At 47.9% G+C, this 26,523-nt stretch overlaps 1 protein-coding gene across 11 annotated transcripts in view; it reads left to right on the top strand.

Annotated features, from left to right (window-relative positions):
- The window catches only part of KAT5 (lysine acetyltransferase 5), a 688,762-nt gene that overhangs the window by 566,093 nt on the left and 96,146 nt on the right, over positions 1-26,523 (top strand). For all 11 annotated transcript variants that reach the window (XM_085625846.1, XM_085625847.1, XM_085625849.1 and 8 more), the window contains one exon: positions 17,610-17,750. In XM_085625846.1, the coding sequence (XP_085481972.1) occupies positions 17,610-17,750 (141 nt within the window). The remainder of the gene's footprint in view (positions 1-17,609; positions 17,751-26,523) is intronic.

Consider the following 26,523-nt stretch of genomic DNA (forward strand, 5'->3'; position numbering starts at 1 on the left):
TACCCCAAGTGAGCCACCAGTCTGCATCCAAAGCAGTCTAGGGTCTTATATCTGCTCCCTCTCAGGTGTGTCTCTTGCATCATTACTACGTCCAGATATTGCGATACCCCTAAACTTCCAATGAGAGTGTTTCTTCTTGCAGGCCCTGTGCAAATAAATGATGCCAGGATGTCTCAAGTCTTTGTTTACATACTTGTCAGTTCAATTCTGAATGTCCCTTTGTACTAATCCATTTCACATTACTATCTCGGTGTCCCCCCACCCGAACAGAAAGGAGGGAAGGAAAAGTCACTGGTTGTTATAGTCCCCCCTGCGTGTCACTTATCTGGTCTCTGTTACTGGACGGATCCATCGGATGGTGAGTCAGCATCTTGCCACGCCATGTCTTCTTCTTTCGTGGTGGGTGTCCAAGTTCTTCCCCGCTTCCGGTTCTTCACCCCCCCCCCCCCCCCCCTTCTGCCCGACAGTCCACCAGCCCTCCAGCCAATCACTTGCTTCCTCCGGCGACCTGAAAAATAGGATTTTCCCTCAGCGAGGACCTTAAGTGTCTCTGGGAATAACATCATGTATTTCACGTTTTGTTTGCGAAGGGCCCTTATCACTGCGACAAAGGTGCGTCTTTTTCGCTGGACTCGAAGCGTGAAGTCGGGGGGAAAATTGGATGATTGCATTTTCGTGCTGGAGGTCACCATGCAGGCGCGCCGCTTGTAGGATTGCGTCTCTGTCCCTGTGGTTTAGTATATGAGCTATGATTGTGCAGGGGAAAGCCACCAGGCGCAGACGGGGTCCCAATGCGCAATGTGCTATTTCCACGGAGAAGAATTTGGATAGGCGTTTGGGCTTAAGCGTATTCAGGATTAGGTCTTCAAGGAAGAGGTCCATTGATTGCCCCTCTGTTCCCTCCTGAATGCTTACTACTCTGATGTTGTTCCGGCACACTCTGCCTACCTGGTCCTCTAGTCTAGCCAAGATTTTTGTCTGGTTTTTGGTCAACGTTGACACATTCTCCAGGCTTTTCGTTTTGAACTGTACGCCCCCCAATGCTTGCTTCGGCAGTGGACATTTTGTCAGCAAGCTTCTGGAAATCTGCTCTAGGTAGGTTAACTTCCTCCGTTACATAGTCAAGTTTTGGCTCCAGAGTAACCCTCAGGTCCCTGATTGCCAGCATTATGTCCCTTAATGTAGAGTCTGGGGCTTTGTCTTCTACTCCGGCGTTCGACGCAGTTCCGGCACTCTGTCTTCGCGGCCCACCACCACTGTGTATTTGTCGATTTGATTAGTCTGGCCTGGCCCCGTGCCCTTATTGTGAACCATTGCTGTTGTCTTCTGGATATCACAAGCGGCCCGGGGTAGGTTTAGGCGCATGGATGGACTTCTTACCCTGCATTTCTGTGGGATTTAGATGCCCTCGTTGTTTCAGCCCCTCCTGTCCGGGTATATCTTCTCCAGCTTTTGTCACTCTACGCCCTTCTCCCACTCTGGGAGGTAGGCGCACTCCGCTGTTCTGACTGCTTGCGCCTGTGGGCCCCACCACTTCACTGGATCCTTATGGCAGGTTGCACATCTGAGAGGTATCACAGGGAGAGGGGGGGACACTACCAGAGCAGTCGCTGAGGAGTTCGTCTGCATCCTCAGGTAGTAGTTTAGTAGTTGGCAGCACTACTAAACTCTTCCTGTCGGGTTTCTCTTTGCGTTGTTTTGGGCCGCTAGGTTGTTCGGGAATTGAACCCAGACACACTGAGCTCGGTCGCATGTACCTCGGCTGCAGGATCTCTGAGCTGTCTAACCTGGACTCACCGCGTGCCTTCCCCCGGCGGTGTGAACCCTGAGGGCCTCCAAGATTCTGCTGATCCAGATTACGACCGGAGGATTGGCGATGTCACTCGGGATCTCCTCCCGGCCATCAGCACACAGGCGTTTGGGAGTCTCGCAGGAACTCGCCAACTCCTTTGATGAAAAAGCTCCCAGTTGGGGGCCGCCACTGCACGCGCTTTCCCATGCGCCAGGCTGCTGCACCCCGCTGATTCAGCCGGGCATCCCTGGTGGCCTCTCAAGGATAACTGGTGACTCGCAGCAGCCGCATTCAGCAGGCTGCAGCCGCACCCACTCACCGAACGATGCCCTCAGGAATCCTCAAATCTGGTGAGTCACGGGTCCTTACTTACTATTCAGAGTCCCAGCCTGGAGAGAGTCTTTGCTGCGCGGCTCACACCCACAGTGCTTCGGCTGGCAGGTACACGATTGCTAGGTCTCTGGGACGCTCCCCCCAGTTGCTGGCCCAAGCACTCGCCAAATCGCGCTCCCCGCAGCAACCTTACCCTGTTACAGCTGGAGTCTAGGGGGACCCGTGCTCACCCCAGCGGTTCGGTTGTACTGACAGGTCTGTTCTTCGGCCTCTGGCGAGTGACGCGGGCCTCCGCACTCGTCGCTAACAAGCGGGCGGCGCCATCTTCCCTGCGCGCATAGTTCCGCCCTCACACTCTTTTTGTTGTATTACCTCGGATGAGGATCTGTATTGGCAAGTGTAGATCTTGTTATCTGCTGTCTTCTTACCACTGGTACTCTCACTGTGGACGGATGGTGCCGGACGATTCAGGGCTAAAAGCTGGCAACTAGCACAGCTCGTTCAATGTGAGGCCATCTTCGCTGGCTCCTAGCCCCCCCCCCCCTCCCCTGTACTCCCCTTTGAACCAAGACACTGGTCCCATAAGTCGCTGACCAGAACTGGGATACCACATATTATTTACCCTTCATAGATTAACATTGCAGAACTCATAAATTGCACTAAGTATAGACTTTTTGAACTAAAAAGAATTCATATATTAAAAAACGTTGTTGCCTGAACAATTTTCTTCTGATGCCTAAACATATATAAAGATACTTGCTATTTTTATAAATTGGTATGGATCTCCATTTTGAGTTGTGTGTCTCATTTATTGACCATTGCCTGTAGTTTCAGATGTCTTGCACTCCTCTGTGATAAGCCTATGTCTGCTCGAACACTATACCCCCTAGCAGAGCACCTTGGGATTACCATAGGAAGCCCCCTGCTCACATGCAAACCCTTGGACCCTTTACACGATATATCTTGTTTGATATATAAAGAGTCAGCTTCCTACATACATCAACTATCTTGAGCTTCTAGACATTCATCTAGCTCTCAAAGCCTTCTTTCACATCATCCAAGACAAGATAGTCTTTGTGCAATATGACTGCCATGTACTACTCACAGAAACAGGAAACAGGCCGGCAGGCACGCTCCATAGCTCTCAACACTAGCACAGTGAATTTGGCGATATATCATCAAAAGCACCTCCTAGCAGAGTACCTTCAGAGGGTGAAAAACATCTTTGCAGACCCGCTCCACAAGATTCATCAATAAGTCCATGAATAGGAACTCCACCCACAAGCCCTTCTCCCATACTTCCGTCGCTGAGGTGTTCCACACATAGATCTGTTCTCTTCCAGGGGATCCTCATCAATAGTTATAAGCACTGAATATACCTGCCTACCTGCAGGGACCCCGAAGCTTCTAGTAAATATATTATCTCTATAGCATAAACATGTACTTAGTACTTTAATAGACATATCTATGCAGTCTATGTTAAGGGCTAAAAATGCCCTTTGTACATTCCATTTTCCTTTAATCAGCTTCTTACCAGACTCTAACATTTTTGTAAATCAGAAAGAGAGAGCATAAGGTTAAAAAACACAGCTTTTATTGAAAAGAAAACTACAAGGAAATGCAAAGGCATTGTTAGCCAATAGGCTGCATTAAAAATGTGCCTTTAAGACCTCCTGAATCTGGCTCTTTGAGTGAGAATCTTGGTGCACTGAGCTCCATCAGGTTTCTACTTTTAGTCAGAAATTGCTTTACAAAACAATTTTGTCTGTGCTTTACTTGACGTTTTTTTCTATCTAAAGTGAGGAAGAGTTGTTTTCTGACCGAAATTAAAGAAAAATAATGTAAAAAATGACCTCTTTTTGTCAAGTGCCCTGCCTGTGGCAAAAAAAGGCACATCAAAGCGGTAATTCGTGGGAAATGTATTGCGTTGGTCTCAGCGTTAAATAAGGAAAGGGCAAATGAAAGGGTGGAACTAGAGGCAACCTTGCCCGAGGTAGAAAGCGAATATAACAAGACCCCCACACATAGCCTAAAACACCAGATGGGCACATTAAAAGCAAAATTGGGTGCAATATATACTAACCAAGCTGAATTCACACTTATGCGACTGCGCCGTAACGCTTATGCACAGGGAAACAAAATAGGCACACACCTGGCGAGACAACTTAGGGAAAAAAAGGACGAGGGAATACATTGGCGGAATAAATAAAGGTGAGGGGGGAAATAGAAACTAGATGATTTAGGTAAAGCTAATGTTTTCGTCGCTTTCTATCAGGACCTTTATATGGCGGTTCCCCCTGATACTAAGGCCCAGAAGGAATATCTAGATACACTTGCGCTCCCAGTCACCTGCAAAAGACTAACTAGACGTCCCAGTTTCTGAAGACAAGGTGAGACAATCGATCAGGGCTCTTAAGCGTCATAAATCACCAAGGACGGACGGACTAACAGCTCTGTTCTATGAGACATATGCATCAGAATTGTTGCCCCATCTGACAACCTTATTTAATAATATAGCGACGGGATAGGCAGTGACCCCATCCATGGCTGAAGCGCTAATTACAGTGATTCCAAAGCCTGGGTAGTACCCTCAACAATGCACCTCATATAAACCGATCGCCCTTTTGAATCTCGATGCCAAACTCTACTCTGCTATCTTGGCGTCACGCTTAGAGAACCTAATGCCCAACATTATTCACCCGGACCAGTCCGGTTTCATAAAAGGGAGACAGACACACAACAATATTTGTAGGGCTCTGCATCTTATAGAAAAGGCAAACAAGTTCAAAATCCCAGCGATAGTAGCGGGGTTAGATGCAGAGTAAGCATTCAACAGAGTGGATTGACATTTCCTGTTTCTTGCTCTGGACAGTTTTGGCTTTGGGGATACGTTCTTACAAATGATTAAAGCCAATTACACGAGCCCGTGCTCCAGGGTACATGTCAACGGGGTGAGCTCGGCTTTCTTTGAGCTCAGTCGAGGCACAAGACAGGGGTGCCCTCTGTCCCATTGCTGTTTGCTCTGAGTATTGAGCCTCTGGCGGCCCGCCTCGGAGCAAATCCGGACATTCGGGAGATTAGGTTCGTGGGAGACTAGCATAAGATGTCTCTATTTGTGGATGACATCCTGCAGACCTTCACAGCTCCTAGATTGTCACTTCGGGCAATGCAGACGGAGCTTAAGTTGTTTGAGGGGATAGCAGGCTTCCGAAGTAATTTGTCTAAGTCATCGATACTAAACCTCACGCTGTCAGAAGGGATGAAAATACAAATTCATGGGGAGTCCTCATGGGCTAAAAACAGTTTAACATATTTGGGTATCCAGATCACCCCACGTATAGAGGGATTTTTAAGGCAAACTTGCCACCCTTACTCACACAGATACAAGAGGATCTCAAGCGTTGGAAACCGTTGTTTATATCCTGGCTCAGTCGGAAACATGCAGTCAAAATTACCATTCTTCCCAAACTATTATAACTGTTCCAAGCACTCCCCATAGAGCTTGAAAAAGATTTTTTAACAGGGGTTCGCTCCATGATACTATGCTACATTTGGCAAGAGGGTAGAGCGCGGTTGCCTTTTCATGTCTTACAGAGACCTAAATCGGAGGGGGGTGTGGCACTCCCAGACATTGGGCTTTATTATAAGGCAGCTCACGTAAGGGTGGTGGCAGAATGGTCCATGAGAGAGTCGGACACACATTGGCTCCACATGGACCTCGCCATCGTGGATAGGACAATTTGGGATGGGTTTTGGAAACCCCAAAAAGATAGACACTCCCCCCAACGCATACTTAAGTACCCCTACAAGGACTACTCTCAAGATTTGGGATGAGGTGAATAGGAACCTGGGATGAACCTCCTTTCCTTCCCCATACACACCTATACACTTCAATCCAGACCTTCCTCCTAAACTGAATGAGGGGCCGGTTGATGTGTGGCGGGAGGGGGGATGTCTGGTTCTTTTAGATTTATTCCATAACTATGACATTCGTACCTTTGAAAATTGTCAGCGATACTTTAAATTTCCACCCACTGAACACTTTCATTATCTGAAACTTAAGCATTGGGTGCTACACCCAACGGTAAAGGAGGCGGCAACCAGAGATTTGACTCCAATAGAAACTTTTGTGCTGAGGGCAAGTACTTCAAAGGGCACCATCTCTTTTTTATATAAGCTCTTGGTCTCCACTACAATTGCAATGCGGCCTGGATACAGGTATACTTGGAACAGACCCTAGAAAGGGAGGTAGCAGAGGGGAAATGGAAACATGTGGTCCGACATCACCAAGCATAACCACTCACTTGAACTGATGGAGACTCACTACAAAGTATAATTCGATTGGTACCTATTCCTTTCCAAACTCAGAAAGATCTTTCCCCTAACCACTGTCTTATGCTGGAGAGGATGCAGTCTATTGGTGGACTTCCGCCATATTTGTTGGAACTGCCCAACTATCAAGCCATTCGGGGAGGAGCCTGTGCCGAGTTCTATAGACGCGATCCTCCTGGGTCCAAGGGACACCTCATTAAAACACCAAACTAAGGCGGACAAGGCAATTATATGGGCATGTTTGGGGGCAGCTAAGAAGGCTGTAGCGGCTAATTGGAAGAAGAAAAGCGCCAGTGTTGGCGCAATGGCACTCACGCTTATGGAGAATACTCAATATGGAGCAGATGTCTGATATCTTCAGAGATGAATATAAGAAGTTTGAGTGTAAGTGGGGCTTTCTGGTGTCATATCTTACAAAGGGGCTCCTGCTGGCTGTATGCCCACCTACATTAAGAGGGCTACACTTATTTCAGTTTTAGGACCCACAACAGGGGACGCATAGATGACACTTAGCAAAAAAGGAAACAGCACAACTCTGAAATCGCATACGAGGATTCCACCCCACAAGCCGGAGTAGAGCAGCAGGCAGGTATTAGGCGGTTATTGCTTCTCCACCACAGGGGGGTGGAAGGAAGGGGTGAGTTTTTGTTTTGTTTGATAAGTTGTAAATTGGACATTCCAATGAGTCAATGACTCGTTTTGATCTTCGAAAGACTATCATTCCAGCATTGTAAGAAATTGTGATCGACTTAGTGGAGGGAGGCATGTGGTAATGTTGATATGGCAACATGCCATGACTGTATGGAAATGTTTTTAAAATTCTGCCAATAAACAGAAGTATGACAAAAAACAAAAAGGCACAGAATGCCCCCCCCTCGCACTCAGTCTGCATCTTATGCCTACTTTATACTCATTTGTTTGAGTCTTGCCACCATTGTCAGAAACTCTCTAAAAGAACTTTAAAAGATAGAGAGAAAATATGCCTTTATGGTCTTCAAGACTACTTCTCTTTACAAGGCTCCATCCAGAGGCAGATACAGAAGTAAAAAACAGGAGAACCAGATCAGCTTCCATACGCAGGAAAATACCTATTTGTTCTCTGTCTGGATCGATATCGTAAGTGCCCTTGACCATGAAGAACTCTTCTGCTGCAATACAGCCATTGGAGGCAAAACAATGACGACCGACATCGAGAGACTCTATGCAAGGAAGGTCTCCATTGATGCTGAAACAGAAAATGTATAGGCCCTCGTCAAAGGAAGTCCCATTGTCATGCCACCACCGCTCATTGTCAACTCAGGAGAAGTCTCCAGCGTCAGCAGGTCTCCACCGGTCGACGTAGATTTAAGAATACCTGACAGACACTCCGATGGCAGCCCTTCGCTGTTCAACTTTGAGGCATACTTTGACGAAGACTCCATCAACGGTGTCCCATCACCACTGGACATCGAGACACACTTCACCGAGGCAGTCTCCGTCAGCGGCAACCAAGCAGCATTCGATGTCGAGGCAAACTTCTCCCGCGGCTGCAACCACATGCTGCTCAACGTCTGTAAGAAAGTACCCTCTTTGTCCATGGTTGCCCCCACTTTTTGCCAAACTGTTGAAGTACTTTGACTAAGTGTGCCCTGGGTTCCTGCCAACCAGGTAACCAAGGCCTATGTTCTTTCCCTAAAACTGCACTGATGCAAAACCCAATTGGCACTCTTTAGCCACATGTCAGTCCCTTGTAAATGGTGCCATAGGTACCAAGGGCACTGTGACCAGGGAATGCCTCAACGGGGCCCTGTACCTTTACACACACACACACACACACACTGCCCTTGCAGGCTGTGTGTTTTGGTGCTGAATAAAGTGAAGAGTCAACATGGCACACATCCCTGTGTGCCATGCCTACCGCCCACTACCCTGGCATAGGTCAGCCACTCCTCTAGCCGGGTGCACTATATCAGTGGTGAGGGTACAGATGCATGAGCCCTGTACTCCTACAGCGTCGAAGTCCATTCTAAGACATTGTAAGTGCATTAAAGCCATAAAGAGTATATGGTCTGGGAGTTTGTCATTATGAACTCCACAGCACCATAATGGCTTTACTGAAAACTGGGAAGTTTGGTATCAAACTTCTCAGCACATTAAACCCACACTGATAACAGTATGGGATTTAATGAAAAATGCACTCTGAGGGCATCTTAGAGACGTCCCCTGAAAAACGAACTAACTCTAGTGTCCTGGCTGAGTGGCTGCTTGCCAGTTGCCACAACCAGACATGTTTTTGGACCCCTGGGTCGATAGCCTGTTGCTCCCTGGGTTTGTGGAACATTGCACATCCTGGGAAGAGGTGCCAAGCATCCTCCCCCAGGATGGGCAGGGTCCACAAAGGGGAAGCTTCAAAGACTTGCCGCCTTTGTAAGCTACCCCAGCTATTTGCTGATTCCAGCAACTGGTCCCGACCGGTCCCAGAGGGTAGTACCCTCAACAATGCACCTCATATAAACCGATCGCCCTTTTGAATCTCGATGCCAAACTCTACTCTGCTATCTTGGCGTCCCGCTTAGAGAACCTAATGCCCAACATTATTCACCCGGACCAGTCCGGTTTCATAAAAGGGAGACAGACACACAACAATATTTGTAGGGCTCTGCATCTTATAGAAAAGGCAAACAAGTTCAAAATCCCAGCGATAGTAGCGGGGTTAGATGCAGAGTAAGCATTCAACAGAGTGGATTGACATTTCCTGTTTCTTGCTCTGGACAGTTTTGGCTTTGGGGATAAGTTCTTACAAATGATTAAAGCCAATTACACGAGGCCGTGCTCCAGGGTACATGTCAACGGGGTGAGCTCGGCTTTCTTTGAGCTCGGTCGAGGCACAAGACAGGGGTGCCCTCTGTCCCATTGCTGTTTGCTCTGAGTATTGAGCCTCTGGCGGCCCGCCTCGGAGCAAATCCGGACATTCGGGAGATTAGGTTCGTGGGAGACTAGCATAAGATGTCTCTATTTGTGGATGACATCCTGCACACCTTCACAGCTCCTAGATTGTCACTTCGGGCAATGCAGACGGAGCTTAAGTTGTTTGAGGGGATAGCAGGCTTCCGAGGTAATTTGTCTAAGTCATCGATACTAAACCTCACGCTGTCAGAAGGGATGAAAATACAAATTCATGGGGAGTCCTCATGGGCTAAAAACAGTTTAACATATTTGGGTATCCAGATCACCCTACGTATAGAGGGATTTTTAAGGCAAACTTGCCACCCTTACTCACACAGATACAAGAGGATCTCAAGCGTTGGAAACCGTTGTTTATATCCTGGCTCAGTCGGAAACATACAGTCAAAATTACCATTCTTCCCAAACTATTGTAACTGTTCCAAGCACTCCCCATAGAGCTTGAAAAAGATTTTTGAACAGGGGTTCGCTCCATGATACTATGCTACATTTGGCAAGAGGGTAGAGCGCGGTTGCCTTTTCATGTCTTACGGAGACCTAAATCGGAGGGGGGTGTGGCACTCCCAGACATTGGGCTTTATTATAAGGCAGCTCACGTAAGGGTGGTGGCAGAATGGTCCATGAGAGAGTCGGACACACATTGGCTCCACATGGACCACGCCATCGTGGATAGGACAATTTGGGATGGGTTTTGGAAACCCAAAAAAGATAGACACTCCCCCCCAACGCATACTTAAGTACCCCTACAAGGACTACTCTCAAGATTTGGGATGAGGTGAATAGGAACCTGGGATGAACCTCCTTTCCTTCCCCATACACACCTATACACTTCAATCCAGACCTTCCTCCTAAACTGAATGAGGGGCCGGTTGATGTGTGGCGGGAGGGGGGATGTCTGGTTCTTTTAGATTTATTCCATAACTATGACATTTGTACCTTTGAAAATTGTCAGCGAGACTTTAAATTTCCACCCACTGAACACTTTCATTATCTGAAACTTAAGCATTGGGTGCTACACCCACCGGTAAGGGAGGCGGCAACCAGAGATTTGACTCCAATAGAAACTTTTGTGCTGAGGGCAAGTACTTCAAAGGGCACTATCTCTTTTTTATATAAGCTCTTGGTCTCCACTACAATTGCAATGCGGCCTGGATACAGGTATACTTGGAACAGACCCTAGAAAGGGAGGTAGCAGAGGGGGAATGGAAACATGTGGTCCGACATCACCAAGCATAACCACTCACTTGAACTGATGGAGACTCACTACAAAGTATTATTCGATTGGTACCTATTCCTTTCCAAACTCAGAAAGATCTTTCCCCTAACCACTGTCCTATGCTGGAGAGGATGCAGTCTATTGGTGGACTTCCGCCATATTTGTTGGAACTGCCCAACTATCAAGCCATTCGCGGAGGAGCCTGTGCCGAGTTCTATAGACGCGATCCTCCTGGGTCCAAGGGACACCTCATTAAAACACCAAACTAAGGCGGACAAGGCAATTATATGGGCATGTTTGGGGGCAGCTAAGAAGGCTGTAGCGGCTAATTGGAAGAAGAAAAGCGCCAGTGTTGGCGCAATGGCACTCACGCTTATGGAGAATACTCAATATGGAGCAGATGTCTGATATCTTCAGAGATGAATATAAGAAGTTTGAGTGTAAGTGGGGCTTTCTGGTGTCATATCTTACAAAGGGGCTCCTGCTGGCGGTATGCCCACCTACATTAAGAGGGCTACACTTATTTCAGTTTTAGGACCCACAACAGGGGACGCATAGATGACACTTAGCAAAAAAGGAAACAGCACAACTCTGAAATCGCATGAGAGGATTCCACCCCACAAGCCGGAGTAGAGCAGCAGGCAGGTATTAGACGGTTATTGCTTCTCCACCACAGGGAGGTGGAGGGAAGGGGTGAGTTTTTGTTTTGTTTGATAAGTTGTAAATTGGACATTCCAATGAGTCAATGACTCGTTTTGATCTTCGAAAGACTATCATTCCAGCATTGTAAGAAATTGTGATCGACTTAGTGGAGGGAGGCATGTGGTAATGTTGATATGGCAACATGCCATGACTGTATGGAAATGTTTTTAAAATTCTGCCAATAAACAGAAGTATGACAAAAAACAAAAAGGCACAGAATGCCCCCCCCTCGCACTCAGTCTGCATCTTATGCCTACTTTATACTCATTTGTCTGAGTCTTGCCACCATTGTCAGAAACTCTCTAAAAGAACTTTAAAAGATAGAGAGAAAATATGCCTTTATGGTCTTCAAGACTACTTCTCTTTACAAGGCTCCATCCAGAGGCAGATACAGAAGTAAAAAACAGGAGAACCAGATCAGCTTCCAGACGCAGGAAAATACCTATTTGTTCTCTGTCTGGATCGATATCGTAAGTGCCCTTGACCATGAAGAACTCTTCTGCTGCAATACAGCCATTGGATGCAAAACAATGACGACCGACATCGAGAGACTCTATGCAAGGAAGGTCTCCATTGATGCTGAAACAGAAAATGTATAGGCCCTCGTCAAAGGAAGTCCCATTGTCATGCCACCACCGCTCATTGTCAACTCAGGAGAAGTCTCCAGCGTCAGCAGGTCTCCACCGGTCGACGTAGATTTAAGAATACCTGACAGACACTCCGATGGCAGCCCTTCGCTGTTCAACTTTGAGGCATACTTTGACGAAGACTCCATCAACGGTGTCCCATCACCGCTGGACATCGAGACACACTTCACCGAGGCAGTCTCCGTCAGCGGCAACCAAGCAGCATTCGATGTCGAGGCAAACTTCTCCCGCGGCTGCAACCACATGCTGCTCAACGTCTGTAAGAAAGTACCCTCTTTGGCCATGGTTGCCCCCACTTTTTGCCAAACTGTTGAAGTACTTTGACTAAGTGTGCCCTGGGTTCCTACCAACCAGATAACCAAGGCCTATGTTCTTTCCCTAAAACTGCACTGATGCAAAACCCAATTGGCACTCTTTAGCCACATGTCAGTCCCTTGTAAATGGTGCCATAGGTACCAAGGGCACTGTGACCAGGGAATGCCTCAAAGGGGCCCTGTACCTTTACACACACACACACACACACACACACACACACACTGCCCTTGCAGGCTGTGTGTTTTGGTGCTGAATAAAGTGAAGAGTCAACATGGCACACATCCCTGTGTGCCATGCCTACCGCCCACTACCCTGGCATAGGTCAGCCACTCCTCTAGCCGGGTGCACTATATCAGTGGTGAGGGTACAGATGCATGAGCCCTGTACTCCTACAGCGTCGAAGTCCATTCTAAGACATTGTAAGTGCATTAAAGCCATAAAGAGTATATGGTCTGGGAGTTTGTCATTATGAACTCCACAGCACCATAATGGCTTTACTGAAAACTGGGAAGTTTGGTATCAAACTTCTCAGCACATTAAACCCACACTGATAACAGTATGGGATTTAATGAAAAATGCACTCTGAGGGCATCTTAGAGACGTCCCCTGAAAAACGAACTAACTCTAGTGTCCTGGCTGAGTGGCTGCTTGCCAGTTGCCACAACCAGACATGTTTTTGGACCCCCGGGTCGATAGCCTGTTGCTCCCTGGGTTTGTGGAACATTGCACATCCTGGGAAGAGGTGCCAAGCATCCTCCCCCAGGATGGGCAGGGTCCACAAAGGGGAAGCTTCAAAGACTTGCCGCCTTTGTAAGCTACCCCAGCTATTTGCTGATTCCAGCAACTGGTCCCGACCGGTCCCAGAGGTCCTAATTCCACCAAAAACAAAATGGTGGAATCCTTCTTCTGAGAAGCACATTAGGTATCCCACCTTTAGGGGTGTGACTAGCCTGGTGGCGCAACACACCTGCTGCATAGCTAATTTCCCACCTGTCCTGGTGCCAAATGGGCCTGAGGGCAAGGGGTGGGATCTCCCAGGCCAGGGGAAAGACAGGGTAGCAGATCAAAAGTAGCAGAGGCTTTGAAACCCCCTGGCCTTGATATGCTAAATCACTAGCCATCCTTCTGGTGGACATGTGAACACCTTCCTCCGGAGCAAGCATTGTTTCTGGCCTCAGAGACCTTGGACTCTCATCTGCAGGGCGTCAGAAACTTGTCTGTGGTGGCAGGCTGGACACTCCCAGTCAGCCAGCACACTAGACACTGGTAGGTTTTTCATGGGACACATCTAAGATGTCCTCTGGGTGCATGCCATAATAAATATAGTACTTGCAACAGTACAGATTTACTAAGACAAGGTGTTTGATACCAAACACTATAGGTTCCAGTAAAGCCATTATGTAGCTTGGAACTCGTAATTACCTACCTTCCCTGTTCACTTGTACCATGTTGTAATTGAAATAGCACAGGTGTGTAGCTGCTGAAACAGATATGCCCTCACATGTAATATAATGCACACCACCTTAGGGCTACAAGGCCTGCTGTAGTGGTGACTTACATATATTACATGAAGTGACTTTGACATGGCACACAGTGAGTGTGCCATGTGGTGTTTACACTCATGGTTTGCACCATGACATGTAGCCTGCAATGGTGGCCTGTATGTGTAGAAAAGTGCCTTTTTTTACCGGGTTGCCCCCTCTTTTTGCCTAATGTTGATGCTCTTTGGCTGAGTGTGCCCTGGGTTCCTGCCAACCAGGTACCAAGGGCCTATGCTCTTTCCCTAAAACTGTACTGTTGCAAACCCAATTGGCAACTCTCTGGCCACATGTAAGTCCCTTGTAAAAGGTACCATAGGGCACTTTGACCAGGGAAGGCCTTTAAGGGTTGCAGCACTTATTGTGCCACCCTTAGAGGCCCTGTACCTTAACACACACACACACACACACACACACACATACACACTGCAATTGCAGGCTGCGTGTTTTGGTGCAGAGCAAAGTGAAGAGTCGACATGGCACACATCCCTGTGTACCACGCCTACAATCCACTGCCATGGCATAGTTAAGTCACCCCTCTAGTTGGGTGCACTATACCAGTGGTGAGGGTACAGGTGCATGAGCCCTGTACCCCTGCAGTGTCTAAACAAATTGTTAGACATTGTAAGTGCAGTAACGCCGTTAAGAGTATACGGTCTGGCAGTTTGTCATTACGAACTCCACAGCACCATAATGGCTTTACTGAAAACTGTTAAGTTTGGTATCAAACTTCTCAGCACATTAAGCCCACACTGATGCCAGTATGGGATTCAATGAAAACTGCACTCAGAGGGCATCTTAGAGATGTCCCTGAAAAACGAATTAACTCTAGTGTCCTGGCTGAGTGGCTGCTCGCCAGCTGCCACAACCAGACATGTTTTTGGACCCCTGGGTCGAGAGCCTGTTGCTCTCTGGGCTCTGGAACAATGCACATCCTGGGATGAGGTGCCACGCCTCCTCCCCCAGGATGGGCAGGGTCCACGAAGGGGAAGCTTTAAAGGCTTGCTGCCTTTACAAGCTACCCAAGCAATTTGCTGCTTCCAGCAGCTCGCCCCCACCGGTTCTGACCCCCACATTGGGCGGGAGAATCAGCAGGAAAACCAAGTGAGAAAGGGAGGTGTGCCCACCTTTGCCATCCCCACCCCTCAGGTGGGGAGGCGAGGTGAAGCACAACTCTCAGTCCCCGCCATCTTGCAGATGGGGGAACCCAGCCAATCAGAGAGGCATATGCCTCCCTCCCACTGGAGGGTGGCATATTAGGGAGTGTCCCCACCCTCAGGAAGGAACCCATTGGTCCTGCCCTCTACCTACCCGCAACGCCCCTAAATTTAGTATTTAGGGGCAACCCCGAACCTTTCCTCATCAGACAAGAGCCGACCAGACACGAAGAGAAGAAGGAGGATCGAAAAAGCTGTGTTAAACTAAGAAGAGGAGGACGCCCGCTGACTTGGCCTGAGCCCTACCGGCCTGGCCCCACCTCTAAACTGCTCCAGCGAAATCCTGATGTGTCCAGCAGCCCCCAAGAACCCAGAGGACCTGCCCTGCCTTCCTAAACCAAGACTTTGCCTCCCGTGAACACCGGATTTGCTCACCAACAGACTCTGGCTCTGGACAAATTCGTGAGTCTGCACCTGACACCCACGGCCCCAGTTTCAGTGGCCCAACACCACGAGGAGGTCTCCCCGGCCATCCTGACCTGAGATCTGGTGATATCTTACCTGCCTCGAATCTCCAAACAACACCTGCAGCCCCTTTCTGGAGGATCACTCCGACCGAGACCAGAGCTTGTAAGAAAAACCCAACACCTAAAGATACCCCTTCACCTGATGTCCCACGGCCTTGGGTGGCCCAACCGACTGTGTCCCAGCATCCCCAGGCATTCCAACTTACCTCTCCAACCGGTGGTCACCTCCAGAAGATCTTTGTCCCCGAGCCTGCAGTGGTTGTGGCAACCGGATAATCCCCGTTGAAAACAGGGCACCAAACCAGCACCCTGCACTCTGCACCCAGCCACCCCTGTGCTGCTGGGGATTCATTACAGCCCACCATACCCCCATCCACTAGTTTTTTAATGACCTTCTTAATCTGACATGGGAGTCCACTAATAAAGGGCATTTTGGAGATCCCTTGGTCAGTTTTAACATTATCTTCTCTGCACTTTTCTTTTGATCCCGCACAGTTTTTCTATATGTTTATGTCTCCCCCTCCCTATTGCACCACCTCTGTCGTTTGCTTGCGCTGAGGTGTGCTAGCAGCCCTATAATGAAGCATGCCACAGATTTCCGTGGGTGAGGACAGTTTTAACAACGCGTGTCTTGTCCACTTACCTCTATATAACAGCGACATACCTTGCATAGCCCCATTTCTATGTGTGTGTGTAAAATATACAGAGCCAGCTTCCTTTATTATTATGGAATTTTGTAAATTGCATGGTTACGCGCCCCGGCGTGTCCCCGCGTACAACATTGAGACACACATCTCCCTAAATGGCAATCAGGCGGCAATCTACATCGAGACAGACGCCTCCTAGGCAATCTCTGTTGACGGAAGCAAGACCCAGTTCAACATTGAGTTCTCTCTCATTGCCTTAGCGTTGCGACATGTCCACAAGACCCTCGTCGCTCGACGTTGTCAGCGTTGACAGGCATACGCAGCATTCCCTGTCTTCTAGACAAATGTCACAGGGAAGAGCTTCAGGTGCTTCCTCCCACTCCTCTGCACAGGAACAAAGATCTCTCCACCAACCAGGGGCTACACAGACACCTGTTCACCTGGCTCAATGTTGGCTGGAAAATGTCTGCAACTGGCCGGTTCCACAGAGTCTGGATTCACAGTACTCGAGTGTAGGAAGCTGGCTCTGTATATACTATACCAAAAAGATGTATAATGTGCACAGTGTCCAGGGAGTCCCCAGAGGTATGCAGAGCATAAAGTACATAATACCTTGCGCTCAATTTAGTGGAAGCTGGGCTGAGCAGTCAGGCTTATCAGAGGGCTGTGTTAAGCATTTATTGTACATACTCTGGCAAGTAATGATTTCAATCACTCACAAACTGAATCCAGGCCAATTTGTTTGTATACAAAGTAGTTACCTTGTTATTTTATTTTAGATTTAATCATCACTTAGTGCAGTTATGCAGTAATTTAAGTACAGTTTAAGTTTTAGACTTTGCATTGATAATGAATAGACAGTTCAATGAAATGGAGAGAACACAATGCAGTCCTATGGAGGAAAACAAAGTTATGTAGTTTCAGGTAAGAACTTGACTTACTTCTTACATTAATAATACACAAGTGCCATGTACCTTAATATAAATTTTCCCACCTAGCTTGTAGGAGCGATCCGGGCTACATGGTAGTTTCCTGTGTGGTCTTTCGGACAGGTGGAGGAGATCCGGGTACCATCACTGGCGAGGCCATTACATTGTTGAGTTAATTACTTGAATATTCTACTCAAAGAACTACACCAAACCTTTCCCATGACATCCTGTCATTGATCCACAAAACAATTAGAGTGGCCTTTGCTAGAAGGTACAACTGATTCCAAATTAGGAGACAACCTTTTTGGGCAGTCCTCGTTTTTTCTCTAGTTGAATGAGCACATTGTAACAATTGTAATGTTTCTGTATTAGAGACACGGAATTTGACAAATGCCCAGATTTTTTTGGAAGGTTCGCAGGTGTGCAGTAACCCTCTAATGAGATCTGTTGCCAGTGCATGCATCCTGACCCGAAGATGCTACAACAAGCAGTGATGTTGGTCTACAAGTCTGTGTCTTTTACATCCTTTAGAGCTACTCTCAGAACTTGTGTCTTCTGGCCAAGTGCTTCCTGGACCACAAAACTTTATATTATGACACAGACCCCTTTTTGTTCTACGTCATGACAGAATACGATTCTAAGGGCTTCCACATCGTCGGCTACTTTTCCAAGGTGAGTGCTGGGATTATTATTGCATTTTATGTGGTTTCTATTTTGCTTCATTCTCTGTTTACGTTTTGCTTACTCAATGCAGATCATTCTGTTGCCTGTCTTATCTGTAAGTTGAAGGTAATTGACATGTTATGTCTATTGGTGGTGCCATGACTGTTGTCCACAACTGTTAGTGTTTTGTGCATACCCTCCAGAAAATGACCAGTTCTCTTCCAGGGGATCCTCATCAATAGTCATAAGCACTAGAATATTCCTGCCCATGCGCGGGACCCCGGAAACATAATCATATATGTGACAAACATATATGCATCTCCACATATTATCTACTGGCGGTCGCCAGTAGATAGTTATAGTTAGGACCGTGTTTCCATAGGAAATCTGAAAATTCTATTTTGAATAACTTTGGCGCCGGTTGACGAATCTTCGCGAAATTTTCAAAACTAATGGGGCGCTCCGCTCAGCTCCTACCCTGAAAGTCTCGGGGGGGATTCGTCAAGCGGGGGCCGAGAAAAAAGGGGGGTCCCAAAACGCGTTTTCCCCATGCATTTTCCCATAGGACCTTTAGTCGAAGGTACAGCCCAAACGGCGGAACAGAATTACTTGAAATTTGGCAGAGAGGTAGTCCTCAGGTCAGGGATGTGCCTTTTGCATATATGGAGTCAATCTGTTCAGTAGTTCCAGAGATAATTGCAGTTAAAAGCACATACATATCTATAGCCGTGCACCGTGCGAGCACCCTAACGTGCGCGAGCGTAATTCTGATTGGTGGTTACATGTTAGTCAACGTTCGAATCGGTCGAAATCAGGAAGTGTCGGCCGCCATGTTGTTTGTTTTCAGTGCGAGAGTGAAAAAGGAAGGCGGTGAACGTGAAAAGGGGGCCATCGCAATATGATCTTTAAGGTCCTTCTGCCTGACGTGTTTCAGAGCAATCGTGCTCTTTCCTCAGAGGCATTTGAAAACACACATTCTTCAGGCTCCCACAGTTCCCTGCGCGCTTCTCCAATTTATTGTGAAACAGCAATACCAATCTGAGGCCCACTGGAGGGCTTACGAGCAGTCCTTGTAATCGATTGAACGACACACAACCCACTGGAGGGAAGAAATGGCATAAACAAAACCACAAGTTCCAGTGTGCACTGTAATGACATTCACTAAGAAAGGCACAAATTGGAGAAGCGTGTAGGGAACTGTGGGAGCCTGAAGAATGTGTGTTTTCAAATGCCTCTGAGGAAAGAGCAGGATTGCTCTGAAACGCGTCAGGCAGAAGGACCTTAAAGATCAGATTGCGATGGCTGTTTCTTTTGAATAAATGGATTGTGAAATCACCAGCTGTATGGAGTGCGTCCTTAATGCAGGGCAAAGTTTGGAGGAATAAAAACACGGCTGGTCCGGCCGTGGAGGAGCGCACCGCCCTTAAAGACTAAGAAGGGTCCGTTCGATCTGAACTTGTTCAGAATCTGAAACCGGCACAGTTGGTTCTTAATTGTGAAACAGCAATACCAATCTGAGGCCCACTGGAGGGCTTATGAGCAGTCCTTGTAATCGATTGAACGACACACAACCCACTGGAGGGAAGAAATGGCATAAACAAAACCACAAGTTCCAGTGTGCACCGTAATGACATTCACTAAGAAAGGCACACCGGAGGCCTATAAATTGGAGAAGCGCGCAGGGAACTGTGGGAGCCTGAAGAATGTGTGTTTTCAAATGCCTCTGAGGAAAGACCACGACTGCTCTGAAACGCGTCAGGCAGAAGGACCTTAAAGATCAGATTGCGATGGCTGTTTCTTTTGAATAAATGGATTGTGAAATCACCAGCTGTATGGAGTGCGTCCTTAATGCAGGGCAAAGTTTGGAGGAATAAAAAATACAGTCGGTCGCCAGTAGATAGTTATAGTTAGGACCGAGTTCCCATAGGAAATCTGAAAATTCTATTTTGAATAACTTTGGCGCCGGTTGACTTATCTTCGTGAAATTATCAAAACTAATGGGGCGCTCCGCTCAGCTCCTACCCTGAAAGTCTCGGGGTGATTCGTCAAGCGGGGGCTGAGAAAAAAAGGGGGCCCCAAAACGCATTTTCCCATAGGACCTTTAGTCGAAGGTACAGCCCGAACGGCTGAACAGAATTACATGAAATTTGCCAAAGAGATAGTCCTCAGGTCAGGCATGTGCCTTTTGCATATATGGTGTCAATCTGTTCAGTAGTTCCTGAGAAAATCAAAATCAAAATCACATATATATCTGGGCGGAGCCTAACCTCACATCTCATCGTGATATCTGATTGGCTGTCAGCACTTCATCCAAGAAGTGTTGGCAGCCATCTTGGGACCAATATACATGATAGCACCTCATTAAAAAGCATTGCAGTTAATAGAAGGTTTTAAGACTTTAGTTACATTATAAATCATTTGTTGATGGTACCATACTCATTTTAGGAATTGTGGTGTGTTCTAAGGTGATTTTACCATGTGAAAAAGCCTTTTTCTGTGATATCATGAATCATGTTTGAGAGAAAACCACTTTCTCATGCTTTTCCCTCAGAGGTTTGGAAAGTGATCTATAAGCTAAACTGAGAGCATATTTTCTGTAAATTCACATTATCTTTCTCAGTCATGTGAGAATGAAGTCTGACATTCTCAGTAAAACATGTACATCCAACACGGGCAGAGACTGTCAGTTGATTCCTTTGTGTTCTACTGCAGCTTCCCAGAGTGTTCTAAAGACCAACTAGAGCGTTAACAGTCCTACTTATGACAAACGTATTGCACACCTGAAGCCATCTTGAATGGAATAAAGTGGTAACTCTTAAAATATTTAATTTAAAAAGGAATACAATGAGGGGGTTCATTTTGCCATAGAAAGTATGATTAGTGCTGCAGAAAGAAAAATTAGGGCACATTTTGGGTGACTTCTCAAATCCTCTTCTATTTCATTAAAAAATTCTGACATGCAGACTGAAACATTCACTTTCAATACCAGCAGCAGACTTCCCTGGTGAGCAGTAGCTTTACTATAGTGATCTAATAAGCAACTAGAGTGCTAACATTCTGAATTTATGGCAAATGTGTGACACATCTGAATGCCTTCTTGATGGAATCAAAGTAAAAAACTGAAAGTATTTCCTACTGAGGAGACTGTAGTAAACGAGGAAATTAGAAAACTTCATAACAAATAAGTCTCCCAAAATGGCCACCAGAGAAAAAAGAGCCCAAATGTAGCCCAAATATCACCCAGATGTAGCCCAAGTATAGCCCAATGACAGAATGTCCCAGAGTGTTCTAACGAACAACTAGAGCGCTAACAGTCTTACTTATGACCAAAGTATGGCACATCTGAAGCCATCTTGATTGGAATAAAGTGGTAACACTTAAAACATTTAATTTACAAAGGAACAAAATGAGGGGGTTCATTTGGCCATAGAAATTATGATTAGTGCTGCAGAAAGAAAAATTAGGGCACATTTTGATTTCTCAAGTCCTCTTCTATTTCATTAAAAAATTCTGATATGCAGACTGAAACATGCACTTTTAATACCAGCAGCAGACTTCCGTGGTGAGCAGTAGCTTTACTACAGTGATCTAATGAGCAACTAGAGTGCTAACATTTAGAATTCATGGCAAATGTGTGACATATCTGAATACCTTTTTGATGTAATCAAAGTAAAAAACTGAAAGCATTTCCTACTGAGGAGACTGCAGTAAATGAGGAAATTAGGAAACTTCATAACAGATAAATCTCCCAAGATGGCCACCAGAGACAAAAGAGCCCAAATGCAGCACCAATATCACCCAGATGTAGCCCACATGTAGCCCAATGACAGAAGTGTGCAAAACACATTTTTTGTGAATTTGCAGTTTTATATAGTGCAGACTTGTCAGGTATTGGAGTGCTTTACATGAGCATTGGTTACATCACACAAGATCCAATTCATTTTGGTTGTAGACATGGGGAGATTAAGTGATTTGACCAGAATCACAGAATGTTGAGGTGAAGCAGAAACTCCAACCTGGTTCCCCAGTTGCAAAGTCTGCAACTCTGGAAGTAACACCACATCCTCTCCCCTAGGTGCAACATTTAATCAAGGGGTCAACTGGATAAAAAAAATAAAGATTACAAATAATTTAAAAGTTCTTTGTCGCTATTTGAAAACTCAGAAAATATGTCCTCATTTTAGTTTTTTAGAGCACTAACCATAATTTTGATGCAAATAAGACCCTCTCATATATGTAATTTCTAAAGGAAATGCTCTAGGTATTACAGTTTTGATTACATCAAGATGACGTCAGGCGTTCCACACTTTTGTAATAAATATAGAATGTTAGCAATCTAGTTGTTCATTGGGATACTGTTGAGAGGCCGAGGGCAAGGGCACGGACTCTGAAAATTGAAGGCAGTTAGGAGAGTGCAGAGGCAACAATTTGACCACACTGGGCAGGCAGGAAGGGCAGTGGCAGCACAACAGACTATGGAGGGCAGTGGAAAGGGGGGCAGGGGCAACAAACCAACAATACAGGACTGGCAAGAGAGGCTGTGGCAATATAATAGACCATTGTGGGCAGAAGGAAGAGGCAGTGGTAGTACAACCATACATGCCATTAGACTCGTTTCAGCCAGGAAACGTCCAATGTTTTTAAGCTCAAATGGGCTTTATTTGATCTGTCTGCTGTCTGCAATCTCCTCTTTTTCAATGCAACTCAAAGGAGAAAATCAATACCCCAGTTTTTTTTCAAAATCTCCCTCTTACCAAGTTCAAAATGTTCGCAAGTATGGTACATTGGATCATGGTTGGCAGGAGGAATTGGGGTAGGGACATGGACTTGGATAACAGAGGACAGGAGGGACATGGAGAGGGGCACCAAACTGACCCTACAGGGCAGGCATCAGGGCTTGCAGCAGCACAATACACCACACAGGGCATGCGGGACGGGAGTGCAGCACAACAATCCATAGAAAGCAATAGGGAGGGGACAGGACCATGCACATGGACAACAGAGAACAGAGGGGAAAGAGGCAATGGTAGGTAGCTGACCATAATGGACAGACAGGAGAGAAAGCTGCAGCATAACAGACCATAAAGGGCAGGAGGGACAGATCAGGGGCATTACAATGGAACAGACAAGCCAGGAGGGAGGGAATAGGGGTCTGCACATGGAGACTGAGGGCTGGGGGCAAGGGGGCAGGGCAGGAGCAGCAAGATGACCATGGAGGTCAGGCAGGATGGGCACTAGAAACAAGACACACCATGGAGAGCAACAATGAGACTATGATGGCATACACACAGACCATGGAGGGAAGGTGGGAGGGGCCATGGCAGCACAGAAGGCCATGCATGGCAAGCGGGAGGGTTAGTGGCAGCACAATGGCTATGATGAGCAAGAAGGAGGGTAAAGGGGCATGCACAAAGGACCATGGAGGATAGAAGGGAGGGTCAGGACCTGGGCACAGACAAGAGAGTTCAGGGGAAGGGGCCTCACAACAGACAGCGCGGGGCAGGCAGGAGGAGCAGTTGCAGCACAACAGACCAGGGAGGGCAGAAGGGTGTGGCAGTAAAATGGACCATGGGGGACAGGAGGAAGGGGATAGGGGTATGGCATGTGGACAGGCAGGGTGGAAGTGGCAGGGACAGGTTGCAGTCATCTGACAATGCTAGGCAGGTGGGAGGGGAGTGGCAGCTCAACATAACACTCAGAATAGATAAGAGTGGCAGGTCCAGGGAACATGGTGGGCAAAAAGGATGGAGCAGGGGCATGCACAAAGACATCGGAGGGCAGGGGGAAGGAGAATAGGGGCAGCAAGCTAAGCACAGATGCTAAGCAGGAGGTCAATGATGGGCCATAGAATTGGGCAATGGAGGGCAGGAGGAGTGGACTGGTACATCATGCTAAATGGAGGGCAGTGGCAGCACATCAGACCATGCATGGCAGGAGGGAGGAGGCTAGTCCATGGATTCAGACAACAGAGGATAGGGAGGAGGTGGATGGGGCAGCAAGCTAACTGTTCAGAGAAGGTGGGTATTAGGAACTTTATTGGTTCGAGGCATGTGGGCTGCTGAATTCATATCTGTGCATAGATCGCCGCCTAGTGTTGGGTCCGGATGTTTGCACGTTGTTGTCCTGGAAGAGTCTTCGAAGTATCCTGAGATAGGTGACTCCTCCCCTGGACCACAGTGCGCATGGGCATCCTCTCCATCCTTAGATTGTTTTTTTCCGCCATTGGGTTCGGATGTGCTTATCTTGACTCAAGTTAGGAAAATTTAGTTTTCAGGCCAAAAGGCCTTTAGTTTTCGACGGTACTGTTCCCGATCGGTATCGACAGTTTACAGGCTAGTTTTTCACGGCTTTAACAACTTTTCGGATCCATTAAATCCGACCATCGACCGAACTTCGACGATGGAATCGAGGACCCCATTCAAGCGGTGTCCTGTTTGCCACGCCAAATACCCCCATATCGACGTCCACCCGGTGTGTAACAAATGCCTCTCACCGGATCATGACGAATCGAAATGCATGGCCTGTGCCCGATTCAGATCCAAGAAGACTCTCCGGAATCGACGCGCCGCGCGACTGGAAGCGCAGCAAGCGGCACCGGCCCCGACCAACATCTTCAGCACCGAGGACGAAGATGTGGAAAGCGTGGAAAATATACCCTCCAGCCCCACTTCCGAACACGGTTCCCGATCGGAAGATGTCGATGAAGAGCTTTTTCACAGGGAAGAAGCCGACGACGAGGTAGGAGACTACGATGAGGCCTTAGGGGCCGAAGAAGGTAGCTCCGGTGAGGAGCAAGGCCTACCCGTACAAATTGAGGCTATCCCAGTGTGTCAGTCGACGGCTCCGGTCGAGGGATCGCCTTCGGGCCTTACCCAAGACCAATCCCGCAGTTCATCGGCCCCGCCCTCCGGCCCGGCCACGGACATACAGCAAGAGCCACTGTTACCTAAAAAGACTGGTTTCCCTACCACGAAACCGAAACCAATCATCGCACCGGTTAAACAGAAACCGAAAGTGAAACTGACACTGGTCGGCTCGAGGACCACCACACCTTCGACGCCAGCCAAGCCCGTCGGCTCCGACCGCACCAAAAGGGACTTCGGTGCCGAACTCGCTGCAGCCGATGTCGGCGCCGACCCAAAAAGAAAAGCCGTCGGTACCGTCAAAGCGCCTCGGCCCCCGGCACCGAAGCAATCGGCACCGACCACCAATGTGAAAATAGCCACTGCATCGCTATCCACCTCGAAGGCCGCGACTACGGTACACTCATCGATGCCGTCGACGGCTCCTACCCCTCCTCGACTCGATGACCCGGTCACTTCGAAGAAGTCCACAACTGCCTCTACGGAACCACTCGGCGCCAAAGAACCGTCGGAGTTCCAGGTGCGACAAGTGGCAGCGTCCTTGCAACGCATCAGGGAAAAGGCAGCCCTCCAGACCTCGTCGGGCTCCGAACCGACACGGGCACAGAAGGCACCTTCGGCACCAGCCAACATCACCTTTGGTTTGCCGCCATCCACGGCGCCGAAAATGTTCGAAATCAGAACCCGCGTTACCCAGACATGGTCCCCATCTACCGAACACTCGACTACTGGGACATCGCCGTCCCACTTCATCGACGCCGACACCGGCAGGCTCATGCTCCGAAAGCGGAAGATCACTTCAGGGCAAGCTTTGAACTCTTACAGGATCCCGCTAAAACAAAAAATGCCGGCGGAATCGGAACCAGTTCTTTATGAACGCATCCACACCTCTTACACAGATCCATCATTCTCTCCAACGCACTCCGACACGGATGCAGTGGAGGACTACATGGGTGACGACACCACCTACCCCGAGGACATAGACCCTGAGGGGCAGCAAGACCCTGATCAAGTCTGGGATGACCCTGTAGACCCAGGTGCCGCTCTGGATACATAGGACACGCAACTTTATGGCGCAAAAACGTCCCCCACAGAGGACACTGCTGCATTCAACGCCCTCATTGAACGTGCCGCAGCCAATCATGGAGTGCAACTCCACTCAGACACTATCGAGGATGATTTCTTGGTGGACACTTTCGCATCCTCCGAGAGGACTGTAAAGACTCTGCCCATGTTAAAAGGTGTCCTCAAGCCAGCAAAGGACATTTTCAAGGAAACCACCAGGGCACGGGTAATAAACCCCAGGATCTAGAAAAAGTACAAGCCCGCACCTGGGGACCCCACGTACATTAGAAGCCAGTTGCCTCTGGACTCCATTGTAGTTGCCAATGCTCGCAAACGGGCACACTCTCAGACAACTGGTGATGCTCCTCCCCCGGACAAAGAGTCCAAGGTTCTAGAGACCTCCGGCAAACGGATTGCAGCCCAGGCAGCAAACATATGGCGCATCGCCAATACACAGGCCCTCCTAGCTCGCTACGACCGCTCACACTATGACACGTTAGAGACCCTACTCCAACACCTGCCAGACGAGTACAAAGAGGCAGCGGAGCTCCTCATCAGGGAGGGACAACTGCTCACAAACGCATCCATCAAGTGTGCACTGGATGCCGCAGACACTGCTGCAAGGGCAATAAACACCAGCGTCATGCTACGACGACACGCCTGGTTACGAATCTCCGGATTCAAACCTGAGGTCCAAAATAACATCCTCAATCAGCCGGTCAACCCCGACTACTTATTTGGACCGGAGGTTGACACCACCTTAGAAAAGATAAAGAAAGACACGGACACTGCGAAGTCAATGGGGGCTCTGCAAACGCAGACATTTCGTAGTGGCTCCTTTCGTCGCCCCGGAA

This window comes from Triturus cristatus, chromosome 9, assembly GCF_964204655.1.
Source record: "Triturus cristatus chromosome 9, aTriCri1.1, whole genome shotgun sequence".
Taxonomy (NCBI): Eukaryota; Metazoa; Chordata; class Amphibia; order Caudata; family Salamandridae; genus Triturus; species Triturus cristatus.